The sequence below is a fragment of the Aulonocara sp. 'chitande type north' Nkhata Bay genome, linkage group LG13 (assembly GCF_057382095.1).
Source record: "Aulonocara sp. 'chitande type north' Nkhata Bay isolate Kocher_YH1m ecotype deep benthic linkage group LG13, A_spYH_male_GT1.1, whole genome shotgun sequence".
In the NCBI taxonomy this organism is placed as follows: Eukaryota; Metazoa; Chordata; class Actinopteri; order Cichliformes; family Cichlidae; genus Aulonocara; species Aulonocara sp. 'chitande type north' Nkhata Bay.
This window is the reverse complement of record NC_141356.1, coordinates 3,572,748-3,596,981: the sequence shown is the minus strand read 5'-3', so window position 1 is coordinate 3,596,981 and position 24,234 is coordinate 3,572,748. Positions and strand designations below refer to the sequence as shown.

General features: G+C 39.2%; 1 protein-coding gene across 4 annotated transcripts in view; it reads right to left on the bottom strand.

The window, feature by feature from the left end:
* Nucleotides 1-24,234, bottom strand: part of LOC147315466 (uncharacterized) — a 496,228-nt gene that overhangs the window by 3,175 nt on the left and 468,819 nt on the right. For 3 of the 4 annotated variants that reach the window (XM_086258292.1, XM_086258291.1, XM_086258293.1), the window contains 3 exons: nt 7,245-7,288; nt 3,339-4,511; nt 572-1,001 (listed from right to left, as the gene is read on the bottom strand). In XM_086258292.1, the coding sequence (XP_086114418.1) occupies nt 7,277-7,288 (12 nt within the window). In that variant the 3' untranslated portion in view covers nt 572-1,001; nt 3,339-4,511; nt 7,245-7,276. The remainder of the gene's footprint in view (nt 1-571; nt 1,002-3,338; nt 4,512-7,244; nt 7,289-24,234) is intronic. The other variant, XM_086258294.1, reaches the window with a different exon arrangement.

The following is a 24,234-nucleotide window of genomic DNA, read 5'->3' as shown; positions in this document are numbered from 1 at the left end:
ATAGGAACTCATACATTAATGATTTTTTGCTTTCACATTTACAATAAATCCTCAATACGCACACATCATCTGGAATTCCTAAATTGCTTAAAAAGTTCAATTCAACAGTGTTTTAAAGAGACCTTGTCATGTCAGGCTGGACAATCAATGATTTCCCTCTGGCATTAACGGTTAATCAATACTATTGATCGGCCAAGTAGGAAGACTTCAGGAGTTCATTCACTTGCATACATTTCTGATTTTGACTTGGTGAAGCACTGTCCATTCTTGATGAGGTTTTGGCATTACAAGGCCAGAACCTAATAATTTCCTTATTCCAAATTAAATATTAAAGAGTAATTAGCCACAGGCTTCAATTTCCTTTTATCATTTATATTTTCAGGAGGCTTAAAATAAAAATGCTTTAAACTTAACAGCCAGTTAAGATTAAACTGTGGCACCACATGGAAGCACACAGTTTCGGGATTTTATTCATGCAGTCTCTTTTCTGCATTTTTCCAATAAAGCACAAAGGAATTGGATTTAATGTCTTGTATACCATATATTTGAAGGTGGAAATTAAAAGCTATACCTCTCTGGGGACATCTCAGGCCCTCCAAGGTATGGAGGCCTATCTCCACCCACCACCACTTCCCCTGCCAGTGGCGGACTCCCGCAGACGTCGGTGCTTTGGTGGTTCTTTGTGTCCGGGGATGGGCGTCCAGGTACACACCGGCTCACTCCTTGGCGGCCGCTTATCGGGGCCTGGAGCCCGGGGCTCGCTCGGGCCACTTCGGAGGTGGGGTGCCAGCGGCCTCTCGGCCTGGGGCTCGGTCACTCAGGCACGGCTGACTGCCGGCGGAGCTCACGGGCGCGTCACTGCAACTCCCCCTGGCTTCTGCTCCGCGGCTGCTGAGTGACCCCTCATCTGGGACTCTCCTCAGCTCTTACTGGGACAGTGGCGCGGCTGCCCCTCTGTTGGTCTTCCTTGGTCTCTTGTGTTCTGGGGTTCTTTGTAGCAACTGAAAATAAAATAAATTCATAATTATAATAAAGGTCAATCAAATGGACCAATATGGCAAGGCCATGATGATCCACTTGGTAAAATAAATCTGCTTGGCATCTTTCTTGGCCTTAAGACAACAATTCTGATGGCTAAAGATCCAAACGGGACACAAAAAAAAAAAAAAAAAAAGAAAAAAAAAAGAAATTAAAAGCTATGTACATTGTTTAAAGCATTTTCACTGCTTTCTCTCCACTATATGTATATTATACACAGGCCTTTTAAGAAGTGGCCCATAAATTACTATTAGATCAACATGATTTTACAGTTCTATGGACAAAGCAGTTACAACGTTTGGGCCTGTTGTTGTTGATTACAGACTGTAGTAGTAGTGTCATTGTCAAAAAGGCTATATCAAAGAGTGCTGTATCAAAGCTTATTGAAAGTTGACCAGAAGGGGAAAGCTTAATAGGAAAAGATGCACCAGCAGCTGGTATAACCAGGATTGTATGGAAAAGATGATTCAAGAACTTGGGAGAGCCTTCCAAGCAGTGGACTGAGGCTGATTTCAGTGCATCAACAGCCACTATGTACACAGCAGCTTCAGGAGAGGGGCTACAACTAATGCATTTGTACGGAAAATGTCTATTGTACGTCTATTGCAGCATAACTAAGGGAGGATTCAGGGTCAACTGGTCCAGCCCTAACTATATGCTTTAGCAAAAAGGAAAGTTTTAAGCCTAATCTTAAAAGTAGAGATAGTGTCTGTCTCCTGAATCCAAACTGGAAGCTGGTTCCACAGAAGAGGGGCCTGGAAACTGAAGGCTCTGCCTCCCATTCTACTTTTAAATACTCTAGGAACAACAAGTAGGCCTGCAGAGCGAGAGCGAAGTGCTCTAATAGGGTGATATGGTACTACAAGGTCATTAAGATAAGATGGGGCCTGATTATTTAAGACCTTGTATGTGAGGAGCAGGATTTTGAATTCTATTCTGGATTTAACAGGAAGCCAATGAAGGGAAGCCAAAACAGGAGAAATATGCTCTCTCTTTCTACCCTACAGATAACCCAATGGGGTACTGTCAAGAGGAAGATGAGAAACACAAACCTTTTATAAAATGGTAGTATTTGAACAAACAAAACTCCTGTGCCATCGCCTGAACCTGAAGTCTCATTGTGAAGCCTCAAGTTTCATCCTTTGCCATGTTGGGATTCTGACCAGACATGAGTCATGAGGTAGGCCCACTCTAAAGGATACCCTAATTAGTCATCTTTAGTAACTCTAATGTGGACTGTAATATTGAGTGTAAATGAATATCATGTTGTCTTTAAGAAGAGTTGAAGTTGTTAAAGACAACATGAACCAGAACAGTGTTTTCTAAGGTCACAGAACAAGAGAGGGAAATGGTTGCTTTCCCAGGAGTTTTTTGTTTTTATTTATTTTGCAACCATAGCAGTGGAATCCTGTCGGACTTTAGAAAGGCAGTAAATTTGAAATCTAGTAGACCAAACAGCACTGTCTGCAACTGAAATCAAACAAATAATTTCCTCATTAAGTTGATGTGAAAAAGAGAACCTAAATAGAAGTACAGTACATTTCTTTGATTTTCTTTTTCAAAACATGCTATAAAGAAACTGTATTGACAACCAAGAGTTTAGCCCAGAGGTGATGCTGAAGCTGAGAGGTTCAGGGAGGTTTTTTTTTTTTAACGCATTAATGATACATCCATCACAATGACCTGAGGACTTACTGTGCACCTCATTGCACCTCATTAAGTAAACTCAACCATGTTTTCTGTGGATGATGTGTGCTACAGTGGTGCCATGACAAGGACAGGGCATTTTTATGGGTAGCTTCAATGTGAAAGAAAAATAAAATAAATAAAAAAGTCATATGAGCCAACACACTGCATAGATGCTAGCAGGTAAATCGACTGCTGCATTTAATGATTCAATTTCAGATGATCATAGTAGCACATGAAAATGTTTGCCAGAACACATTTTGGGCATATAGTAGATGTGGTGATATGGACATCTTTAACAGATTTGGATTTTTGTAATATTCTGTTTTTGTGGTTGCGCATGTTAACATCCTATCCAGACTTATGAAACTGGGACAACCTGTTATGTGTGTGAACCATTGTGTGCATACATCTTATCCAGATTTATGAACGTGATCAATTACAGCCAGGTTGTACAAAAAACAACAGTACAGCTTTTATTTACTATCTATGATACCCGCTAGTCAGCTGAAAAATAGCTAAAAGCTTAAAATATTTAATGTAAAATCACATTTTGTGTGTATAAGTGGCTGACTTTCTCCACAACAGTCAACTGATATAACTATTATACTCACAGTGATGTCAGGTCATCTGCCATTGCTGAATTAATTCAGCTGTAACATATATATGTATACAGCAATGTGAAATATGTCCAATGCAAGCTTTTCTTGTGTTGGCAGCATGTCACTGGTGTCAGGGATGTTGGCTTTGATCCAGGGGCACAGCAGGTATCTCAGGTCCACAGACGGCCTCCCGCAAGAGGACCAATAAATCACCAGCTCTGACCTTTGCTGGCATCAGAAACCTCAGTGCCTCCAAATGCTAGAGATGAGAGCAAGATTGAGACTTGGAGAAGTGATGATGAACAGCAGATGGCTACGCTCACTACACACACACACTACTGCATGCCACTCACCTCTTTATCTAGCTATATGTCTCCCTCTCTGCATTTGGCCCTGTTAGGTTTACTAAACTGTTTTTCAAATGGATGCATTCAAAAGCTTTCCACCTATTTGGCATGCCCACATTAAAAACATTATAAGAGGAAAACTGTCCAGCAAAAATTAATCCAAGTCTTGATTTGAAAGGTAATAGCTTCCTGTGTATGAAACTGAAAAGTTTGTTAAGCAATTGGCTAAACTGTAATCTAACCCTACCCCTAAGAGGTTCATCCATGACCTGGTGGACACTAACAAGTTAAAGAATCGGGTAAATGTTATGCCATAATACCATTTGATCTGTTTTGATTACCAGTTGAGCTACTATTTAATGTAGGCCAAAATATTTCTCAGAATGTAGGTGCACAATTAGGAAGCTGGGGATTCATTTGACTCACTGAAGTTGGAAATGCAGAGTGGCAACACCAAACCCAATGCTACAAACCAAATTGGTGGTTAAGAATGTAAAGAGTAGTAAAACTATCACATTTTATAGTTATTTAAAGCAGTGACCATGGTTTTGCCACTTTAACACCCTGGTGAAGAAAGCACATCATTGCTTATACCATTTCAGACAATTAAAGACTTTAAACTCAGGGTGCTCATGAACTTCTACACTTGCACCATAGTGTGGGAGTATCACCACCTGGATGGGGACCTGCAGCTGATGAGACCAAAGTCCAACCTTCCCAATCAGCAGGACATGTACAAACAATGCCGATCTAGAGCCAGGAGGGTTCCAGGGGATTCCAGCACCCCAACAACAGTCTGTTCTCTGTCTGCCATCAGGGAGATATCACCGTCTGCTGGCTGCCAAGACAGAAAGAATGAGCTGGAGCTTTTACCCTCAGGCCATCAGAAACTGTGACTTAAGACCCCCCCACCCACTACTGAACTACTTAATTACTCACTCCTGGACTATGGTTGTACCACTAGTAACTGTAACTGTAGTAATGTTGTCTGTTATTACTTAAAAAAAGGAATGTTGATTACAATTCTTTTCTAACTGTATCTTCTTCTTAGTTGTGTATAGATCTGAAAATTGTTTTTAGAAAAATAATCTTCACTCATCCCAGCCTGAATGCTCGGTGCACACTCCTACGGCCAAAAATGTTCTTTCCAATGACCGCCATGAAACATATATTTTGCCCTTTTTTTTTTGCCACGCTTTGGATCCCATTCTCTGACATGTATTTGTTTCTTTCAGTGTAGCTCTCTAACTGGCCCCACTGCCCTCCCTGGCTCTCCCTCTCCACCGGTGGCAGAAGATTTCCATATGCGAGCTGTCATGGCCTGGCGGATGCATACTGTCAGGCGGGCGTGTCGTGCCCAGCATGGAGCTTGGCTGGGCAAGATGGAAGGTGAGCCAGCCAACCACGCCACACGGCTGGTGGCCACATTAACCCGTACGTGTCAGAGTGTGCAACACTGACGAGAGGTTGTTGCTCTGGTGTTGCTACATACGTTTGCTGTCTAACACGTCCTTCTTTTCTCCAGCACACACACATAGATTAGAACCCCTGTGGTGCAGAGAGTGTATACATTTATCCTGCCAGTAAAAAAGGGGGGGGGGGGGGGGGCAACACGAGGTCTGGGGAATCAGTAAAGGGTAGAGAACAGAGAGAAGACTGGGAAGAACACAGAGGCTCTTTAAATAAACTCTGTATGGGTTGCATGTAAAGTGCTTTCCACATAGTTTCCAAAGTAAGGGCATCACAGTGAAGCCTGGAGTGTCTTTCTTTTATGTGTTTTGTTATTGTGCACTGAAAATGTGGTTTTAATAGATTTTCTCACTTGATATTTTGTGTAAGAAACAAAAAGAAGCAGAGAAAAGAAGTGGCAGCTAAGTAGAAAAATAATAAAGCAAGATTTTGCTGAGCTCAGTTTCTTGCCCTGCAGTTTCCCCTTACCTGCTTTGATGTTCAGACCAATGGTAAATGATTAATCGGGTGGCTATAAATATAATGAGACTGATCAGACAATGATAAAACAGGAAGTCGAGCACTACAGGAAGAAATTAAGAGCAGATTAAATGTTGGAATGGATTAGAAAGTAAAAGCTTCTTTCTCTTTTTATGGGTTGTTCAGTGACTCCATCAGGGATGTTTTTGGAAGCAGGTTTCATTTTGCGTCAGCCCCCAAACATCTACCAGGATCCTAGGTTGACCCAACAAGCTTTAGGACTGAGTTTAGGATTTTGGTTTTAAGTTTACCCCTTTTTATTATTAAATTTATTCTTGTTTGGAATACCCAATGGAAAAGCCTTCAATAGAAACACAACATCTTGCACACTCCAAAAAAAACTGTTGTTGGATGAACACAATTTAATCATGGCACCTTTTTCCATGTGATTTAACGAAGTACAATAACCCATTTTTGACCATGTTAAACCAACACATTTGGCATTTGGTGGCTTAATGTAATCAGATTACGTTGGATCAACGTAGTATACTTACATTGACTTGAAGTGATTTATTGAAGTATGTAAAGTGAAATTTGTTTTAAGTCATTCTACACAAGTTAAAAACTTAGGAAAACACAATGAAATCTTATTGTTTGAACAACTACTTTGTTAATAAAGGCAATTACTGCTAGTCTTGCTTAATGAACCAATTTGGAGGTTGGTGATTTCATAGAGACAAACAATCATTTGCACTTATATTCATGGATAATTTAGAATCACCAATTAATCTAACTCTAGCTGTATAATTACACACAGCAAACCAGCCAGATTGTGGATTTGAACCCAGGCCCTTCTTGCTGTAAGGCAACAGCACTAACCATCACACTATCAAGCTGTCAATCCAGGTTTAACAAAAGTGGGAAAGCTATGATTAAAAGGCTTGATGCAGAATTTTCTGTACGTTTTTGTCCTTGACAGGTTAAACCACAATAAATAGCGATAGCATACATGTGGTGTGGGTGTAGTTGTCTGCCTCAAACAAAACCCAATGCAACCCTAAATGGATCACTGGTGACCTGGAGGGTGTTAAGAGCCAAACCCATTTGGTACAACCTGAAATCTTGTTTAAGTATATTTATTTTTAAAGTTTTTCATTTTTTGATCTCCTGTCAGCATTATTAACATGTGTTTTGTGTGTCATACATTTGATTCACAGGTTCAAGTCTAAGACATGATGGCCTATAAATAAAAGCCTATTTCTTGCTAGTAATTACCCCTAGCAGAGTGACGTGAATGTTTTTGCCCAGATGACAGCTTGTATTTACAGGAAATTCAATATGACAAGAACTCTGCATCACTCTTGGCAAAACTGTCAAGCCACTGTTTATTAGGTGTAACTATTCCTAATCAATGCATATACGTAGGCTGATAATACATGGTGAAACCTGCCATTAGCTTATTTAGAACCAAGTGGCAGTTTCATTATATAAAATCAAGATTTCCTCACATTCCAGGTGCTATTTCTATAATTTAAAGTTATGAATAAGTAATGTGGTGCTATTAAATATATGCATTTGTTTTCACACTGCATTATTCACCAAACAAGTAAAAAAAAATATTGTGTTAACTATAAGTACTGACCTTTCCATCACACCCTCCACCAGGCAGATCTGTCAAGATGGCATCTGAAAATAAAACAAGACAGAGAAAGCGAGAAATCAGAGAATGATGTTAATGCCACATGGAAGATTTGGAGCGGTGACTCATGACTAACTTCCCAACGACGATATCAACCAGCTGTCACCATGGCGCTGACCTTTACTGTGGCCCAGGGTGACCAGCGCTTTAGCGTCAATGTAAACCTGACCCCTGACATTTCCACGGCTCAGTGCCATCGTGAGGGAGTGAAGGGGGGCAGCAATCAGGAGAAATGGATGTGGTGTGTGCATGTGTGTTTCAGCAAGATGGATGAAGAGCATACAAAGTTCATTACCATCACACCTGCAAAGAAACACTCAGCTCCACTGGTGTCTGAATTGTTAAGGTCATTCATATTTTTGATGTCCTTGTGATTTTGAGACACCACAGAGTCTGAAACTGACAAGCAGGGGAAGAGGATGAAAAAGAATTTCTTCAAGTGTGTCTCCTCTCTGTAGAGGTCTGCCTGGAGCTGGGTTAATGAGGACATAATTGATTGGGGGGTTTTTTTGTGTTATTTTGAAACTCTTCTCCTATTAAAGAAGCTTCTAGGTTCTAAGGCATAAATATCATTATATCTACAGATAAGTACACATGTTTAAACGTACAGACACAGAAACATGCAGACATTCATTTGAACATACACACATCCATACTTGTATACAGTTGTAAAGTATGGCCCAAAATAAAGCGGAAAGATTAATGGAAAACTAACCTATAAAAGTGTGTTTTCAGTAGCTGTTTAAAACAAATCACAGAATCAGCCAACCAGCCTTGAGGAAGGCTGTTCCAAAGTTGGAGCACCATAACCTCAAGAGCACAGTCACCTCTGGTTTTAAAATGAGAATGTGGCACATGTAGAGTTTTACGTGTTAATAACAGGATTTTAAAGTGGATTCTGAATTTTACTTAAAGCCAGTGAAACAGCACAAGAATTGGTGTGATATATAAAGGCAACTAGTTTTTGTTAGCAGTCTTGCTGCTTGTTTTTTGCACCAACTGGACGACTGAGCAATGCAATACACCTCAAAAGTACAGCTGTGTATCATCTGCATAGCAATGGCAGAAAATCCCATCAAACCTTCAAGTAGATGGCCCGGGAATAACATTTCTAAAGAAAACAGAAAACAGGTCCAAGGATTGGTCCCTGGGTAAAAAAAACACATATGATTGGTACAGAGGAGGACATACAGTGGCTTACAAAAGTATTCGGCCCCCTTGAACTTTTCCACATTTTGTCACCCACTTTTCAGTTATTTATTTGTAAAAAATGTTTGGAATCATGTATGATTTTCGTTCCACTTCTCACGTGTACACCACTTTGTACTGGTCTTTCACGTGGAATTCCAATAAGATTGATTCATGTTTGTGGCTGTAATGTGACAAAATGTGGAAAAGTTCAAGGGGGCTGAATAGTTTTGCAAGCCACTGTACATTGGTTAATATGAATTCTGAGTATCTGTGTATATATGAAAGTATGAAAGCTATTTGAGAGCAGTACCATTGACGCCAACCCAGTTTTGAAATCTCCTGGTAGGAGTATGCTTAACATGGCTTAACATGTATCATTACCAGCCACCAAGACAGGTCTCACAACTGTTTCTTCTCGGGGAAAAGCAAAAGGTGCGCCAAGAAAACTGATCATAATAGAGTTTTATTAAATTAACATGAAAAAAGCTTCATCGGTTTCCAACAACCACAAGTTGAAATCTAATAACTCTGATCCAAACATGTTTGACAGCTGTATACGGATCAAAAACTTGGCCCAGGAAGATAAACTTAAATGCAGACAAAGAGCTAAGACTTTGTCACCAGGACTAAACTCATGCAAGTCCATATAAATATTCTGTGAACAACAGCAAACACAGTGAACTTGACTAACAGTGAAGCACTGGCTTTATTAAGCCTAGCTGCAGTTGCGGAAATATGGAACAGTGTAGACTCACCAGTGCATTGCTTGCATTTTCTCTCAACTTTGCTGCCTTGGGCATTGCCAACAAAGTTAAGCAGAGTAGAGCAAAAATAAAAGTGCATAAGCAGGAGAACTACTCTTCCATCCATGCCAAACATAGCATACCATGACATTAGCTTTCCACCCGTTTGCACTCAGTATCTAAGTTAAACCCTGCATCTTCACATTGAAACCTATGACACACACCAACTGATCATGGTGCTACGTCAAATGCCAACTAGCCATTGTTTCTCTAAAGCTGCTAGAACTCTAGAACACCGATGGAGCGCTGACTAATACCAAGGGGAAATGTTATCTTGGTACAGTATGCTCCACCTGAAACCCCCTACAACAGGATAAAAACAGCAGTAAAGGTGAGATGATCTCTTGTTTCTCTTCCTAGTTTTCAAGTAGAAAATAGAAGTAAGGAAGTAGCCATCTATGGAGCAGATAATAAAGAGTGTGTGTGTGTGCGTCCACATGTGCAAAAAAAAAAAAAAATGTATATACCGCCTTAATGTTATTCAAGTTCTATATCTTCTTTTTTCATGTATTTAAATTTTTACCCCCAATGCTTTAAGGCATTGTATTGATTTGCCCTTTTAAAAAAGGGTTTCCTTATTGTTTGCAGCTCAGTTTTTTTTATACTGTTTTAAATGTGTGTGTATATGTATATATATATGTATATATATATATATATACATATATATATATACATATATATATATATGTATATATATATATATATGTATATATATATATATATATATATATATATATATATATATATATATATATATACATATCATTTAAAACCAATTAATAGCTTTATTATTGCTGATGATGACTCAGATGATAATGACAGACAGTATTTTATCCAAATAGAAGCAAAATTTCCATGATGTTGACACTAATTGTTATGAAGATTATAATGATGGCATTTGATTGGATGATTAAAATTATACAAGAGTGGTGGTATTGATTGTGATGAGTGTAAAAATGTTAGGGATGATGATGATGAGACTTGGAATGATTTTGATTACAATGATAATCATGATCTGATGATCGTGATAATCATTCTAATGAAATGATGATGACGCAGGATTTGTTTTATTTTGGAAATGAGAATTATGAATCTATAAGCCTGAGATCTCTAAGTCATCACAGGTGACAAAACTAACCTTAGACGGAATATTGGGAAAAACCAAATGGGCTTTTTAGAAAAAAGGAAAGTTATTTTTATATAAGCCAGAATCGTTGCTTTCTTTGGTTCATTATTAATAAAACTTGAAAAAGAAATGAATAAACAAAATTACTAAATATACACATTCTGTTTGCCAACAGTTAGACTTGGGGTTTTAACCAATTATGATTTCCTAGGAAAACATGATGGGGAAAACCGAGCGGACATGCCAGCAAGAGAAAAGTGAGGGAGTCAGAAAGGATAGAAGGAGAAAGAACATGAGGTGTAAAAGCAGCCAGAAAAAGAAAATGTAAGTGATATTAGTCCCAGGGATGGAGATAAAAGCTGTATTGCAAGAACCTAATGGTGGTCTTCACAAGAAGTACATGAATCACAGTCCTCGCCTGAAGTGAGAGAGAGACAGAAAGAGAAGGAGAGAGAGAGAGAAATACATATGCAGTTTAGTTAAGTGGAAAGACCTTTGAAGTAGTAGTTAGTGAGCTGGCAGCTTCGTCGTCCTTTGTCTGCCTAACACCTCTGACAAAAGTGACCAAAGAAAAGGAGCTAAAGTGAAAGAAAAATACTAATTAACAAATATTTAAAAAACAAACAGAAAAGAGATAGACAGTGTAAGCACACACTTCAAGTATTTACCGCTTTGATTTCATTCAGATGAATGTTTGGTGGGTTTTTGGTCACGGTTCTTCAAAGTATCCAGAATAACAGCAAAATGTGGTATCTGCTGAGACACGGCCTCATGGCAGTGAAACAAACACAAAAGCAAGATAATAAGAGAAAATAACCCCCCCCCCCAAAAAAAAAAAAATGTTCAGCAAAACAGTGAAGGAAGGTCAACAGTCAAGGTGGTGACATGTTCGCTAGTTAGCAAACACTAGACGATTTTCTCAGGCAGGAAGGTTAGTGTTGTGATGTAGGTTACTGTGATGTCATGATCAGAGATGGGCTGTAACAAGTATGGTGAGGAATTAGTATTGCAAAAAAGTAATTAGATTACTGTTACTTTCCCACTGTGCTACTAAACTGTGATTCTGTTTGTGAGAGTGTCACATGACAATGACGTACGAGTCTGCGATGTCCATGGCAGCAACAAACAATGGATAATATGCGGGAGAGAGTATGACCATGTAGCGTTTAAAATTTGAAAGTACTTACATTACTTTGAGTTTGACTCCATAAAAAGTGACAAAAACATTAGTGTCCGCTGTACACTCTGCGTGGGAATAAAACTTTCTTTAGCAAACAAAAAAATCCCCGCCACTGACATGACCGCTGCAGCACCGAGCAAAGCGGCACCGGCCCCTCTCCTGCAAAACAGGTGACAATAGAGTTAAGAGCGACAGGACTCAGTGCTGCTGAATCTTTGATTTGATTTATTTTTTGCTGTGTTTTACTTGCATCTACTTGAAAGAGTGAGTGTAAACACAAAAAATATTTTATTTTATATGCTGGAATATGCAGAAAAAAGGTTTAAATGTTAAACAAACTTCTTCCAGTCAAAGACTGTTGCATATAATTTAATTTTTGCTTGATGCAATGTGCATGAAATTAACAGATTAAAACTAAAAACAACTTAAAACACGTTTTAAAAAGAGGCTTTTTCATGTGGTTCAATTTTATATGATGAATTATGCAGAAAAATTAGAATTGGGCTGAAAGGTCTATTGCTTTATTACGTATTCAGGTTGTGTAAGCATGTTTTTATAGAGTAACTAAAGTAATAAAGTAACTAATTACTTTTTGAAAATAAGTAATCAGTAAAGTAACGGGATCACTTTCTTGGAGAAGTAATCAGTAATTAGTAACTAATTACTTTTTTAAAGTAATTTGACCAACGCCGGTCTTGATGCTGGTTTCTGTAAGCTTGTTAAAGTGGTTTCTTTTCTATTAAAGAGAACAACTTATCTTTGTGTAAATGTATAAACAAACTTCAATACTATTTTATGACCTACAGTAAAACAAGTCATAGTTAACATTCTCACCAGTTGCTGGCTTGTTAAGCACACTTTGAATCAGCATTCAGTTCATGATTATGACAAACTTCTTAATGACATTAATGAAATAATACTGGAAGCTCATATGCTTCTTAAATGGAATGGATATCATGTCACTGCTTTATTGTATGTAGGATAATTAAACTGATATTTAGTGCTTAGTATTTAAATTGACAGTGGATATAATTACATTTGCCCTTTGAGGTGTACAATAATGTGAAGCAATTACGTTATTTTAAAAAAATCCAGAATATAATAGTAACATCAACATTTGGTTGCTGATGTTACAAGGGAAAATGTCACAAACTAAAATACTGTGACAAGTAGTGAAAAGTAGATAAGGACTGTGGGTACTTAACTACATTTTCGCTTGGCCTATGGGCATTTTGAGGGCTAACATAATAGCCAATGCTCTTCCAGCTTGTTTGTTTGCCATAAGTTGTGGTTCCTTTTATCTTGGTTAGTGCTACACATTTAAACATGTAGAAGCATACACGACAGCACTTGCTCTTGGAAGTTCCTGATTTTAAAAAAATTAGGGTGAATATACTTCTAACCTCTGGAACAAAACATGTAATGTCACATTGTACCTCAACTCTCTATGTCAGCGTATCTTTTAGTCAAATTACCTGCAACTTTTGAGCGCACTTTGGAAATTTGACATAGTAAAGTGCCCAGAATTAGATTACATGACATACTGCCCACACACACAATTAATGACTTTCACTTAACTGAAGACACAAAAATGATATTTATGTACACATAGCCCACTGGAAAGATCCGACAACAATACAACCCACAACTCTATACTGTCCTCTCGATTCACTGTTCTCTCAACTTGGGCCTGTTGTTCTGTGAATAAATCTCTGGAATTTGAAAATGACAAGGAGGAGATTTATGAAAGCATAACTGTCTGATTCTGGTGGAATTTATAGTGCAGAGCAAGGGATATGCAGATGAGTGCAAAGGGGGTTGCAGGTATGGGCAGATGTGTTTTTGTGTGTGTGTGTGGTATGACAAAGGGGCTTACAGCACTTTTTTAATCATTTGAATGTTATTAAATGTGACCTAGTGGTAGCCAAGCTGAAGTAATGTAGAGAGCTTGTGGGATCCATGCAGTCCAACGCAATGTGAGCCAGAGCAAGTAGCTGCTCACCAGGCTTCAAAGTACTGTGTTAGGAAATCAGTGGATATTCTACTTGATTTTAACTTATATACCAAATTGTTTGTATCTTACCAACACTTAATTCTTTTCAGTTCTATATTGTTATTAAGTACAATTAGAAATTTAAGCTTTAAAAAAAAAAACTAAAACTTTTTGTTGTGGAGCGATAGCCATACCTGAAAGGATTTTGTGAACTTATGGAAAAAATAGCCTTAGTTTTGGTATTTCTGAATTTGGTAAAATGTGTTGTCACAAACTGCCTTTTCTGGTTGCTTATGCTTTACTGGATGTGTTTATGCTTCCTACAATGCAAAGTGATGTATTTTATAAGTCATTTTTGGACGTCCAATTTTGGTCCACTGAAGGGGTTTTGTGACCCCAGGCAACGTCTTTTTTTCAACATCTGCTGAATGTGTGGTGTTGACGTCCATAAGACCTCCGTGTACAGGCTATTGAGAGTGTTCATTGAGAGTGATCAATGGACATCTCCAAGATAGTGCTGGCTCTTGAACTAAAACATGAGAGAGCAGCTGCTCTTTGGATTTGGAGCAGAAATGTCCTTAGCTCCTCACAGGCAGTTTGCAAAATGTCACATTGACAAAGACTGTTGAGCAGATAGTTCACTTCATACATACACACTTGCACAAACGTCTCGTACTTTCTGTTGCAGCCACTCTCAGTCCTGCTACTCATCACGACTACATTTACTTCCTCTTACAACGTTCTTCACAATTAAACAGGATACCAACCTCACTAAAAAAAAAAAAATAATGCAAATGCTCGTTTAAACGTATTAAACACATTGTACTTCTTTTAAAAGGAATGCCAACAATGTGTAACCATTCTTGTAATATTTTTAATATTTCAACTAATTTTAATAAATGAGAGTTTTTATCTGGTTACAAACAAATAAGTTGATCAATTGAAATAAATAAGCCAGTTAAATAAGAACAGGAAAATGTAAAATAACAAAAAAAAGTACTGAATAAATCAATAGGCTAAAACATAATAAATCATGTTTGTTGTTGTTTGTTGATATCAACAATGTTGATATTTGTAAATAAAAAAATATTACATTTATTAATCATGTACATTTCCTGTACCTGTCATAGACGTCCACATGATGTCCCAAAGAAATCCAAGTTGGATCTTGGTTGGACATCCAAATTATGGACCAAGTTTGGACCTCCAGAATTGATCATGGACCGACGGACCCAATATCATGCATCATCTGCACATCTATCTGATGTCCAATGTTTAGTTGGTTTGTATGTCTACAAGACTTTGAGTCAAGCGCGTATTCACTTTTCAGAGAATACGTGCTTCTTTTGTGCTTCGGACTCCTTCTGACATTTCTTTGGAGGTGAAGGAACACCAAAGTAATTGCTGAAAGGAGCTTCTTCGACATCTTTAAGAGATCTAAATAAATGTCTGTCGTCCTCCAGAAAATCTTATGTACGCAAACGCACGTTGCAACTTCTTATCTGGTGCGTGTCTTTTATTTTGACAGCGCATGCGCACCTGCAGACCACTTATGTGCACCCCTGCATATAATATAAGCTAAACTGAAATATGCAAACTCTTTATGAAAATTATCTGAAACTAAATGGAATTAACCTTTTTTCTGCCATTTGTATCTGCAATCTCATATTTTTGAGTTTACATTCACCTGAATTAATATTACATGGATGACTAGGAAGAATAGTTTCAAAAAATACAAGACGAACCTATAGAAGTAACCTGATGGGTAGATTGTGAGTCCAGAATTTTTTTGTCAGTGTATAAAGTACCACTCCATAACCCTGGCATTAGAATCAGTTATCTGAAAACCTGCACAATCATATAAACTCAACAGAAGTGCTGGAGTGTCACACGTATAGTCTCTGTGCACAGTGCACATATTATGGCCTATCTTTAAACATAATAACTGTGCCTTTTATTTGATTCATTAAACACACAAACTTCCAATGTCATTTTAAACAGGCTCTAATCACATTCATCTGTTTAAACAGAGGCGCGTAGAGACAGAGTGAGAGGGGATGAAAGCCACGCGGAGTGAAAGAGAGACTGTGGTGAGAGGGCTAATGAAAGAGTTGACAGTGTTTACTCAAGCTGTGGAAAGTAGGCACAAATACAGAGAAACAATGGTGGAGGGAGTGGCGTGGATGGATCGCAGCAAGTAGTTGGTACCCATTCGTACTATAAATACAGTAAATTCTCAAATAGAAGCCTTAGCCTTTATTTACTTGAGCTGCAGAGAGGACCTCTTCATTGCCTTTCCACCCTTCTCTTTCTGGTATATTTTGTACTCGCTATGTTTATTTAATCAGATTTTTACTGAGTGCTGTATCTCTTTCAATTTTAACAAATGGCTACAGATGTAACAGGTAACCAATTTTTACATCTTGTTTACATATGTTCTGATCTTGATTGTTACTTTCATTGGTTGCATTTTGCTTTTTCTTTTAATTTTTTAATGTAGCAGGAAACACAGTGGAGAGGTTCACTTTCAGTGACTGGAATTCCTGAAGGTGAAGCCTATGTGTTGGCACACCTGTCAATCAAAGCAGCCATGGTCCTAAGGTAAACCTCACTGATGTTCAAATCGGAAAAAAATAATAATAATTACCCACCAAAGAAACTCTTCAAAATGCCCAAAAATATTTTGATGCCAGCCTATAAACTTGTTAATCAGTGCTTTCCGACACTTTCTGTGAAGTTTGATGTTCTTGTGGAGTGAGCCTCAAGTGGCCGTTGGGGGAACTGCAGTTTTTAGCACTGATTGAAGCAAAAACAGATCAGGGCTTGAGTGCATTATTTTACTGATGCTGTTTCTTTAGAATTTTCTATTTGAGGCATATACAAGCAATTTAGACTCTCTTCATTAAACCTGTTGTAAAAGACTTTTACAACAGAGTGAATCAGTTTTCACTCTGGAAAACACTTGCTTTACATCAGTATCTGCTAACTCATTATTTTTCAGTGTGGTAGACATGAATTGCACTTTGCGTTGTGCCAGCTTTTAGGACTTACTAATAAATTAAATTAGTTTATGCTTTGCTGTACAACCTTTCATTCTGTTTGCATATGTGAGTGCATCCATCGCGCAGTCACATATGTGTGGAGAGGAGCATTTCTGTTCAAGGAAGTAAGATAGAGCAGGCCGGGGCATATTGTAATTACTCGCTGCATTAAAATCGCTCTGTGTTATGGATCACAGGGGGGACAGTGACGTCTGAAATGGCTGACAGCCGTCTGCTTCAGCGATTGTTACTTTATTTGACAGCAAACATACAGCACACAATTCAGACAGAGGGCAGCATAAAGGGGAACATTTTTATACTTTTATATCGAAATACCTCGATAACCTGACTTTTTCTGTTCAGCTTTTTCCATCCCGGAACTTCCCTTTGTCTGGCCATTTGAGGAGAGCTTCTCCCTGACCTTCTGCTACAGAGAGTGATGACAAGGACAGCCCACACTGACCTTGACATTCACCATGCTAAATGGCTCTTTCCACAGCCAGTCAGCAAACACATAGGCAGGCAGGCAGGCAGGCAGGAAGGAAGGGGCACCTCTTCTGGATAGTGGCTATGTGGCATCTTACTGTGGGAAGAAAGATGCTATAAAGAAGAGGAGGGATGACTCCAGGAGGATGTTTTAATACGACCACGAGGGTAGTTTTAATAGGATCTTTTAGTTTATTGGTATGCAGAGGTTATGCATACAGTCATTCCAGTTTTGGGCAGTTTTGTGTAGTGCAGTGAATAGAGCCAAGTCTCCAGACAATGCAGCAGTAACCACAGTGAGATAAAAAATCACCTGCCTATCCCTCAGCAAACACTGTGTATGCTATGCTTAAATAATGACATTTTGTAACACACCGTTAAAGTACAGAAATAAAGTTACATTGAAACCAAGCACACCTTTGTTTTTCTTGTGACATTACCAATAAGTTTGATGTGTCACATGGCCCTCTTCCTATTGAAAAAACAAAAGTTGTATCCAAGATGGCCGACTTCTAAATGGCCACCATGGTCACCACCCATTTTGAGGAGTTTGCCCCCTCACATATACTAATGTGCCACAAACAGGACTTTAATATCACCAACCATTCCCATGTTATTACGGTGTATCCATATAAATGGCCCACCCTGTAGTACTCGTGTAGTATTACAATTTCTTGTTTTTCTGTTTCTATGTATTCACTGAAAAAAGACAATTCAGTTTAACACAGTTTCAACACAGAGAATGGGAAGATTTTCAGCATTCAATTTCAAAAAACCAAAATACACTAAAAATACACAACTACAATAAATACACATATTAGGAAAATATAGTGTTAATTCCAAAAGTATTAAAAACTGTAAAATTATAATTAACTAAAATGACTACAGCTCTGATTTACCTTTAATAAACCTTTGGCGTTTACTGCAAAAGATTTGACATCCGTCATCAGAATCAGAATCAGAATACTTTATTAATCCCAAAGGAAATTATGGGTTACAGCAGGCAGCACGCTAATGGCGCATGCGCACTTACAAAGGAACCTTCTGATCAAACTTTACACAAACATCACATTGGGAAGACATGTCAGACGTTGACCTTACCTGTTTATTATATGAGAAGAAAAATGTTCCACCAAAACAAAAGTTTATTGCTATTACATGTAACCATTCTAACTTTAAACCCCTTACGTTGTCGAACACATTTCAGACATTAGAGAGATCATCACAGAAGTGTCTTCTTAAACAACAAAGTACGACACTGCTGGTAATTCCTGGCTTGCTGTCCCTTGTCCCTAATGAGATAAGATAGTGTTGGGTGAAAACAGCGCTAACCTTTCTGCTTGTTTACACTCGTCGCTGACATTACCTGAGGATGGGCTGGGGCGAGGGATGAGAGAAGGAAGCGAAGGGGTGACCTCTCCAAAGTTTACCCAGTAGCCCCCCTTGCTCTGTACCCGATCTTCCCTCGAGAATCTGCGTTTGGGCCTTAATGAGGGACCCGGTGGAATAGTAGGGACGTCGTCTCAAAGAGCACTGGGATGTTGAGACCGGCCAGGCGAAGGGGAAGAAGAGCGAGTATGTTTGTGTATGTCTGGCTTTTGTCTTTGTTACCGGAGGAGCTTTTGGAAGGTAAAGCGCCCAGGGAGAGTAGCCATATTCACAATGAGGATGTTTGTGAAATATATGTCTCCTTAGATGATTGTAGAATGTGGTTTTATTTGATCTCAAAGCCTCAAACTTCAGAGTAACACTGAATTCAATAAACAATGCTTCACAGATTTCCGCTCTTTTTCAGTGTGCGATAAATCCGGCCTAAGCAATGAAATCTTAACTTTTAGAAAGATTTAGGTCAGAATTAAATCCACTTACAAACACTAATACCATCTCCTAGAAATTAAGGTTTTACACATAAATTCTTTCACCAGTACGTTTTGGTGTAATGTAGACACTGTCTTGATTAAATAGAGGCCTGATTTTTTTGTTTAAATTAAGTCAAACAAATTAATTAATTAATTTTTTATTTGTGAACTGCACTGGTTCAACGGGAGGTGTTTGGGGTTTGATGACTGGTGTACAAAGCACACTCTCACACTAGAGGCTGAGGTCCGTATCAAGACTTAATTAAGGCAACAGAAGAAGTTTGATTAAGGTTAAAGAGAGACTAGTTGGAGCACATATGTTGTGACTCACATTACTATGAACAACAAATGTATTGTGTCTGAATTTTGTCTTTTTTTGTTACAGTTGTGTCTCTGCTGCTTCCTGGGACACTCAGGCTGTTTTGTTGATCATTGTTGTCGTTTTGAAAATCATTTAGTACAACTGGGAAAACATAAAGATAGAGCAAATATCTGGTTATTTTTCCTTTCTGTTCTTTAAGGCCACAATCAGCAATTTCATACTGTCAATGAATAAAAGAAAGACAGTCTTTCAGGAAATACCTTGAGTTTGAAATGTTCATCTGGTTTGTTTGGAAATGGCTTTTTGTAGAGACAAGAGTGAAACAAATACCAGCCTTGTTCAAAGTTTCTTTCTGAAGTTAATATTTCTGAAGAGAGTGTCGACGTAAAGGAATTAGAAGAATGCAGATATCGAGAGGTCTGAATTTTCATTTTATTCAATGTGTTATGAATGGGGTTTTTAAATTAAAAAGAAAAAAGCGAAGGCTTTTTTTTAACCACTGAACTCTTCGTTTGTCCTTCACGCTATACAAAATCAATTGCCACTGACCTCAGCAGGTCTTTTGATTGTAAAAGTGAAGAAGTAAGTGAGAAAAGTAAACTGTTGAACTTCCGAAAAATGTCAAGATTTCCTTTTTCAACATTCAACGTGATGTTAGACTTTTGAAAGTGAATGACGTCACAGACAAAGGGCTGCAGTATGAAACTTGAGCTAGGAGCAGCCCCCTCATTGTGTGAGAAGAGTTAAACAATCCCTGTATAGCCAAGAAATGTGAGTGTGTGTGTCTTAAGAGCTCTGGGAGACTAAATATGACTCATGGCTTTATGAGGCTCTTTGATGGGCATCTGAAACTGTGAACCTGGCTGAACTGTACATTTCCTTAATTGCTCCAGTCCTTGTAACAGGGTAATTGCAGAGCTTTCCTTCTCTCTTTTAAATTCAGTCTGCTTGGATCTGTAGGGTCGCTTGTTCCGCTTGAGACCTCAATAAGGTTGGCCGAGAGATGGAAAGAGAAAGAGAGAAAGAGGGAGCATATTATCCAGGAGTGATGCAGAGGGAGGGATGGGTGGAATGAAAGCAGTGTTTTATCTAAATGGATGTTGGACGATGGTCATGACAGGTTTAGAGTTTGAGCTGAGTAGGACTGGAGACAGGTGGGGTGAGGTTGTTGGACATTTTTATATGCAGTTTTGAAGTACCACATGGAAATCAGACACAATAAAGAAACATACAACAACATGACGTTTTCTCACATGCTCTTTTAGGGGACAAATTAATAAAATCCATGGCTTAAAGATTTTAAAATTTAGCAAGTTAACACTGTAAAATATGTTAACACTTCTTTAAGAAACTTAAATGCATGGACTGTGTGTGAAAGATGGACATATCTTCCAGTGTGCAAAGTGAAGCCAATGGGAAGACTCCTTAAACTGCTTTCTTTTTAGTAGGCAGCAGGGGGCGAATCCTCTTGTTGCAGTTATTTTGAAATCTAATCATAAAACTCGCTTGATAGATGAAGTCAGTTAAACATTTTGCTGATGGGTTTATGGGCTCAATTGCTAGCTTTGATGCAACATGATGTTCATTTGGAAATTATGGTCCATGGTAGTCTCAAAAAAGAGGGTATTCCTTAGGGCAGGGGTGTGATATCACCCTGGGTCAAAACACCTGAATCAAATTACCAGGCCTCTGGAGAACTTCAAGACATGTTGAGGAGGTAATTTAGCCATTTAAATCAGCTGTGTTGAATCACGGACACATCTAAAACCTGCAGGACACCGGTCCTTGAAGTCTGGAGTTCCCCCACCCCTGCCTTAGGGCGTGCCAGTCTTGTCTTTACAAGTCGCAATCCTTCATCTTCTCTCTAAAATTTAGATCTAGCTCATCTCGTCCTATATAAAAACACCAAGATGTAATGGCAAGAAACCATTACATCAGGACTTCACCAACCATGGGTGACATCCAATGGTACATCCACATTTTAAGTACTGGCAATGGTTTAAGGAAGTGAACTTTATACATGCGCCAAAGAAGATATCAGGTTAGCTGCTTCCCCTGTTTCCAGTCTTTAGACTATTTTTCTTTTCAATTAAAATTTTGATATTTATTTGAAATCCATCCATCATCCATCCATTCTCTTCCGCTTATTCTTGTCAGGATCATGGGGGAGCTGGAGCTTATCCTAGCTACCAGTGTCCCAAATGACTAAATGTCATTTAGCATGGATGTCTAAATGATTTTAAACCATTTGCTAAAAAGGTATTGCAGTACCTTTTTAGGTACCTTGTGCCTAAGTATACAGGGGCTTCATTCACTCTAAGACTTTAGGTTACACACTCCAAGTACTTGTTTGCTGCTTTTATAATCTTAAACAACACTTACTCAGCTAATCAAGCTTTCTGGTTGCCTTTTCAATGTATTATTTAAAATTAGCATGATTTCAACAATTTAGTCAGGAACACTAGTCAAAGAAGATTTATATTTCTATTTGCAGTGATTTCTATTTGTTGGCTTGGAGTGCAGAACAGAGCGATCACCAACAGCAACACATGTGACACTAAGTCAGCTACAAAGAACAGAGCTGGATTGGAGGTCGTTTGCAAAGTTGCTTGGATGCGATGTTGTTCCATGCACAGCGACTCTGGGCAGGCTAAAACAGCTTAAATAGAAATCCGATATGTGATTCTCTAATTAGATGTTCAGAAGGCTAATCTCAGTTGAATGATAAGTTGATGTTTTTTTTTTGATTCACATGTTATCTTCATTTTTCACTCTAGATTAGCTGATTAGCTTCCAATACTAAGACTACCACACTACCAAAAATGGGGCATTTCTTTGTCATTTTACGGTTTAGTAGTTTGCCAGGCATTTGAGGCAAAGTTTACATGTGCCAAAGTTCTCTGTCCCATTACCATTATTGTTTTACATAAACAGAAAAAAGCATCTGTACCAGCGGTCATGCCCGGAGGTCATGTTGGTGACCTGACCTTGAGCTGTGAGTGTGTTTGCATGCACTTGTACACACCATCAAAGGCAGCATCTGTGTTTTGGTGTGTGACTCTCCGGCGCTGAGACTGAGGCCCATCAGGCTGTGCTCGCATGCAATTCAGATGAGCTCTGCAAATCCAGCATGAAATTAAATTTACGACTTGGACCACAACACACACTCCCTCTCTCCCCTCTGATGGCTGCCTTGATAACACATGGCCCTGTGTGCATATGTGTGTGTGTGTGTGTGTGTGTGTGTGTGTGTGTGTGTGTGTGTGTGTGTGTGTGTGTTTTCGCTCTAAACTCCAACAAAAGCATTAAGTGACTTTGCAGTATGCATCAATATTTTTGCACTGATGCCATGATTCATATTTGCTTTAACGGTGTGATGTGTGGCCTGATAGTGGCTTCATGATTCAGTTCAATGACAAGTCGAATATTACAGAGATATGTTTGTGTGTGTGTGTGTGTGTGTGTGTGTATGTGTGTGTGTGTGTGTGTGTGTGTGTGTGTGTGTGTGTGTGTGTGTGTGCGTGGGTGTGTGTGTGTCCATTTGCCTTGCACCTCCATATTTCTGCATGTTATGGATATTGCCCCACCCTGGCCTGCTGAATAATAGAACATTTCCAACAATAACAATAATACTAATGGCTACCAGCATTACACCACAATTGTGGCCACATCCATAACAAATGCCACACACATACACGCTCACACACACTTCAATCAACACCGAGTCTGGCCCAATCATGTCAGCTCTAGCTCTCCCCATTTGCATAAAACAATTACCCCGGGTGGACTCAGGGTTCAATGTCGTCTAGACGACATGTTTCACCGCGGTGCCATCAAGCCTGTGTGTGTTTATGTGTGCGTATGTGGGGGTGGGGGGCGGTGGGTGGGTGGGGGGGACACACTAGGTTGGTTGTAAATTAGCTAGGGTATGGTTGCTCGGGCAGTGGCCGCATCACATCACCCTGAGGCGCATGGGGCTTGGAAGGATTTATTCACATAGATAAGACACGCACGCACACACACACACACACACACACACACACACACACACACACACACACACACACACACACACACGCGCGCGCACACACACACACACACACACACACACACATGCACACACACACACACACACACACACACACACACACACACACACATGCAAATGAGGAAGTCTGGACATGCAAACACACACACCCATAGCAGTTAGGGGAGAACCAATATTCATATGGGGGCATAGGGCAAAAAGAAGGCAGTAGAAATGGGATTTTGTGTGTGTGTGTGTGTGTGTGTCAGAGAGCACACACACGTTTCCAGATCTCTTTTTCTCTCTCCATCTCCCTCTCTCTCTCTGTCTACTAAGCTTTCACCACCCCATTATTTTCTGCTACTGAGCCTCTGCGATCAATACACGCAACACACCGGGCATCAGAGAAAGAGAGTGAGAGAAAGGTTGGCTCCCGCCTCCCCCCCCCCCCCCCCCACACCTCCTCCCCTCTGGTTGACCAGAGGCCACGAAGAAAGAAAAAAAGCAAAAGAAGGAAGGAGCAATAACAAACGACAGGACACACTTTTTGCTTATTTGCCCCAGAACTGACTTTTGTTTACAAGAGCCGCCATTCAAGACCAATTAGGAGACGAGAGCAGAGAGCGCCCCTTGTGTATACCTAATGTGCGGACTTGTGTGTACGACTCCTGCCATGTGAGGTCTGCCACAGACACACAGACAGGCTGGAAGCTTATTCCTGTTGACCCTCTTCATATCCAACAAGTCGACAGCAAACCACTCAGGTGTAGTGCTGGGGTTAGGTTGTATTTTAGCCACATGCTAAACAATCAAACTTTACACATGATGTTAATCCAAATCAACTACTTTTATATGTATTTGACTTTTCCTTGTGAGCGTTTCCTTTACGTATGGCATACAGGTGA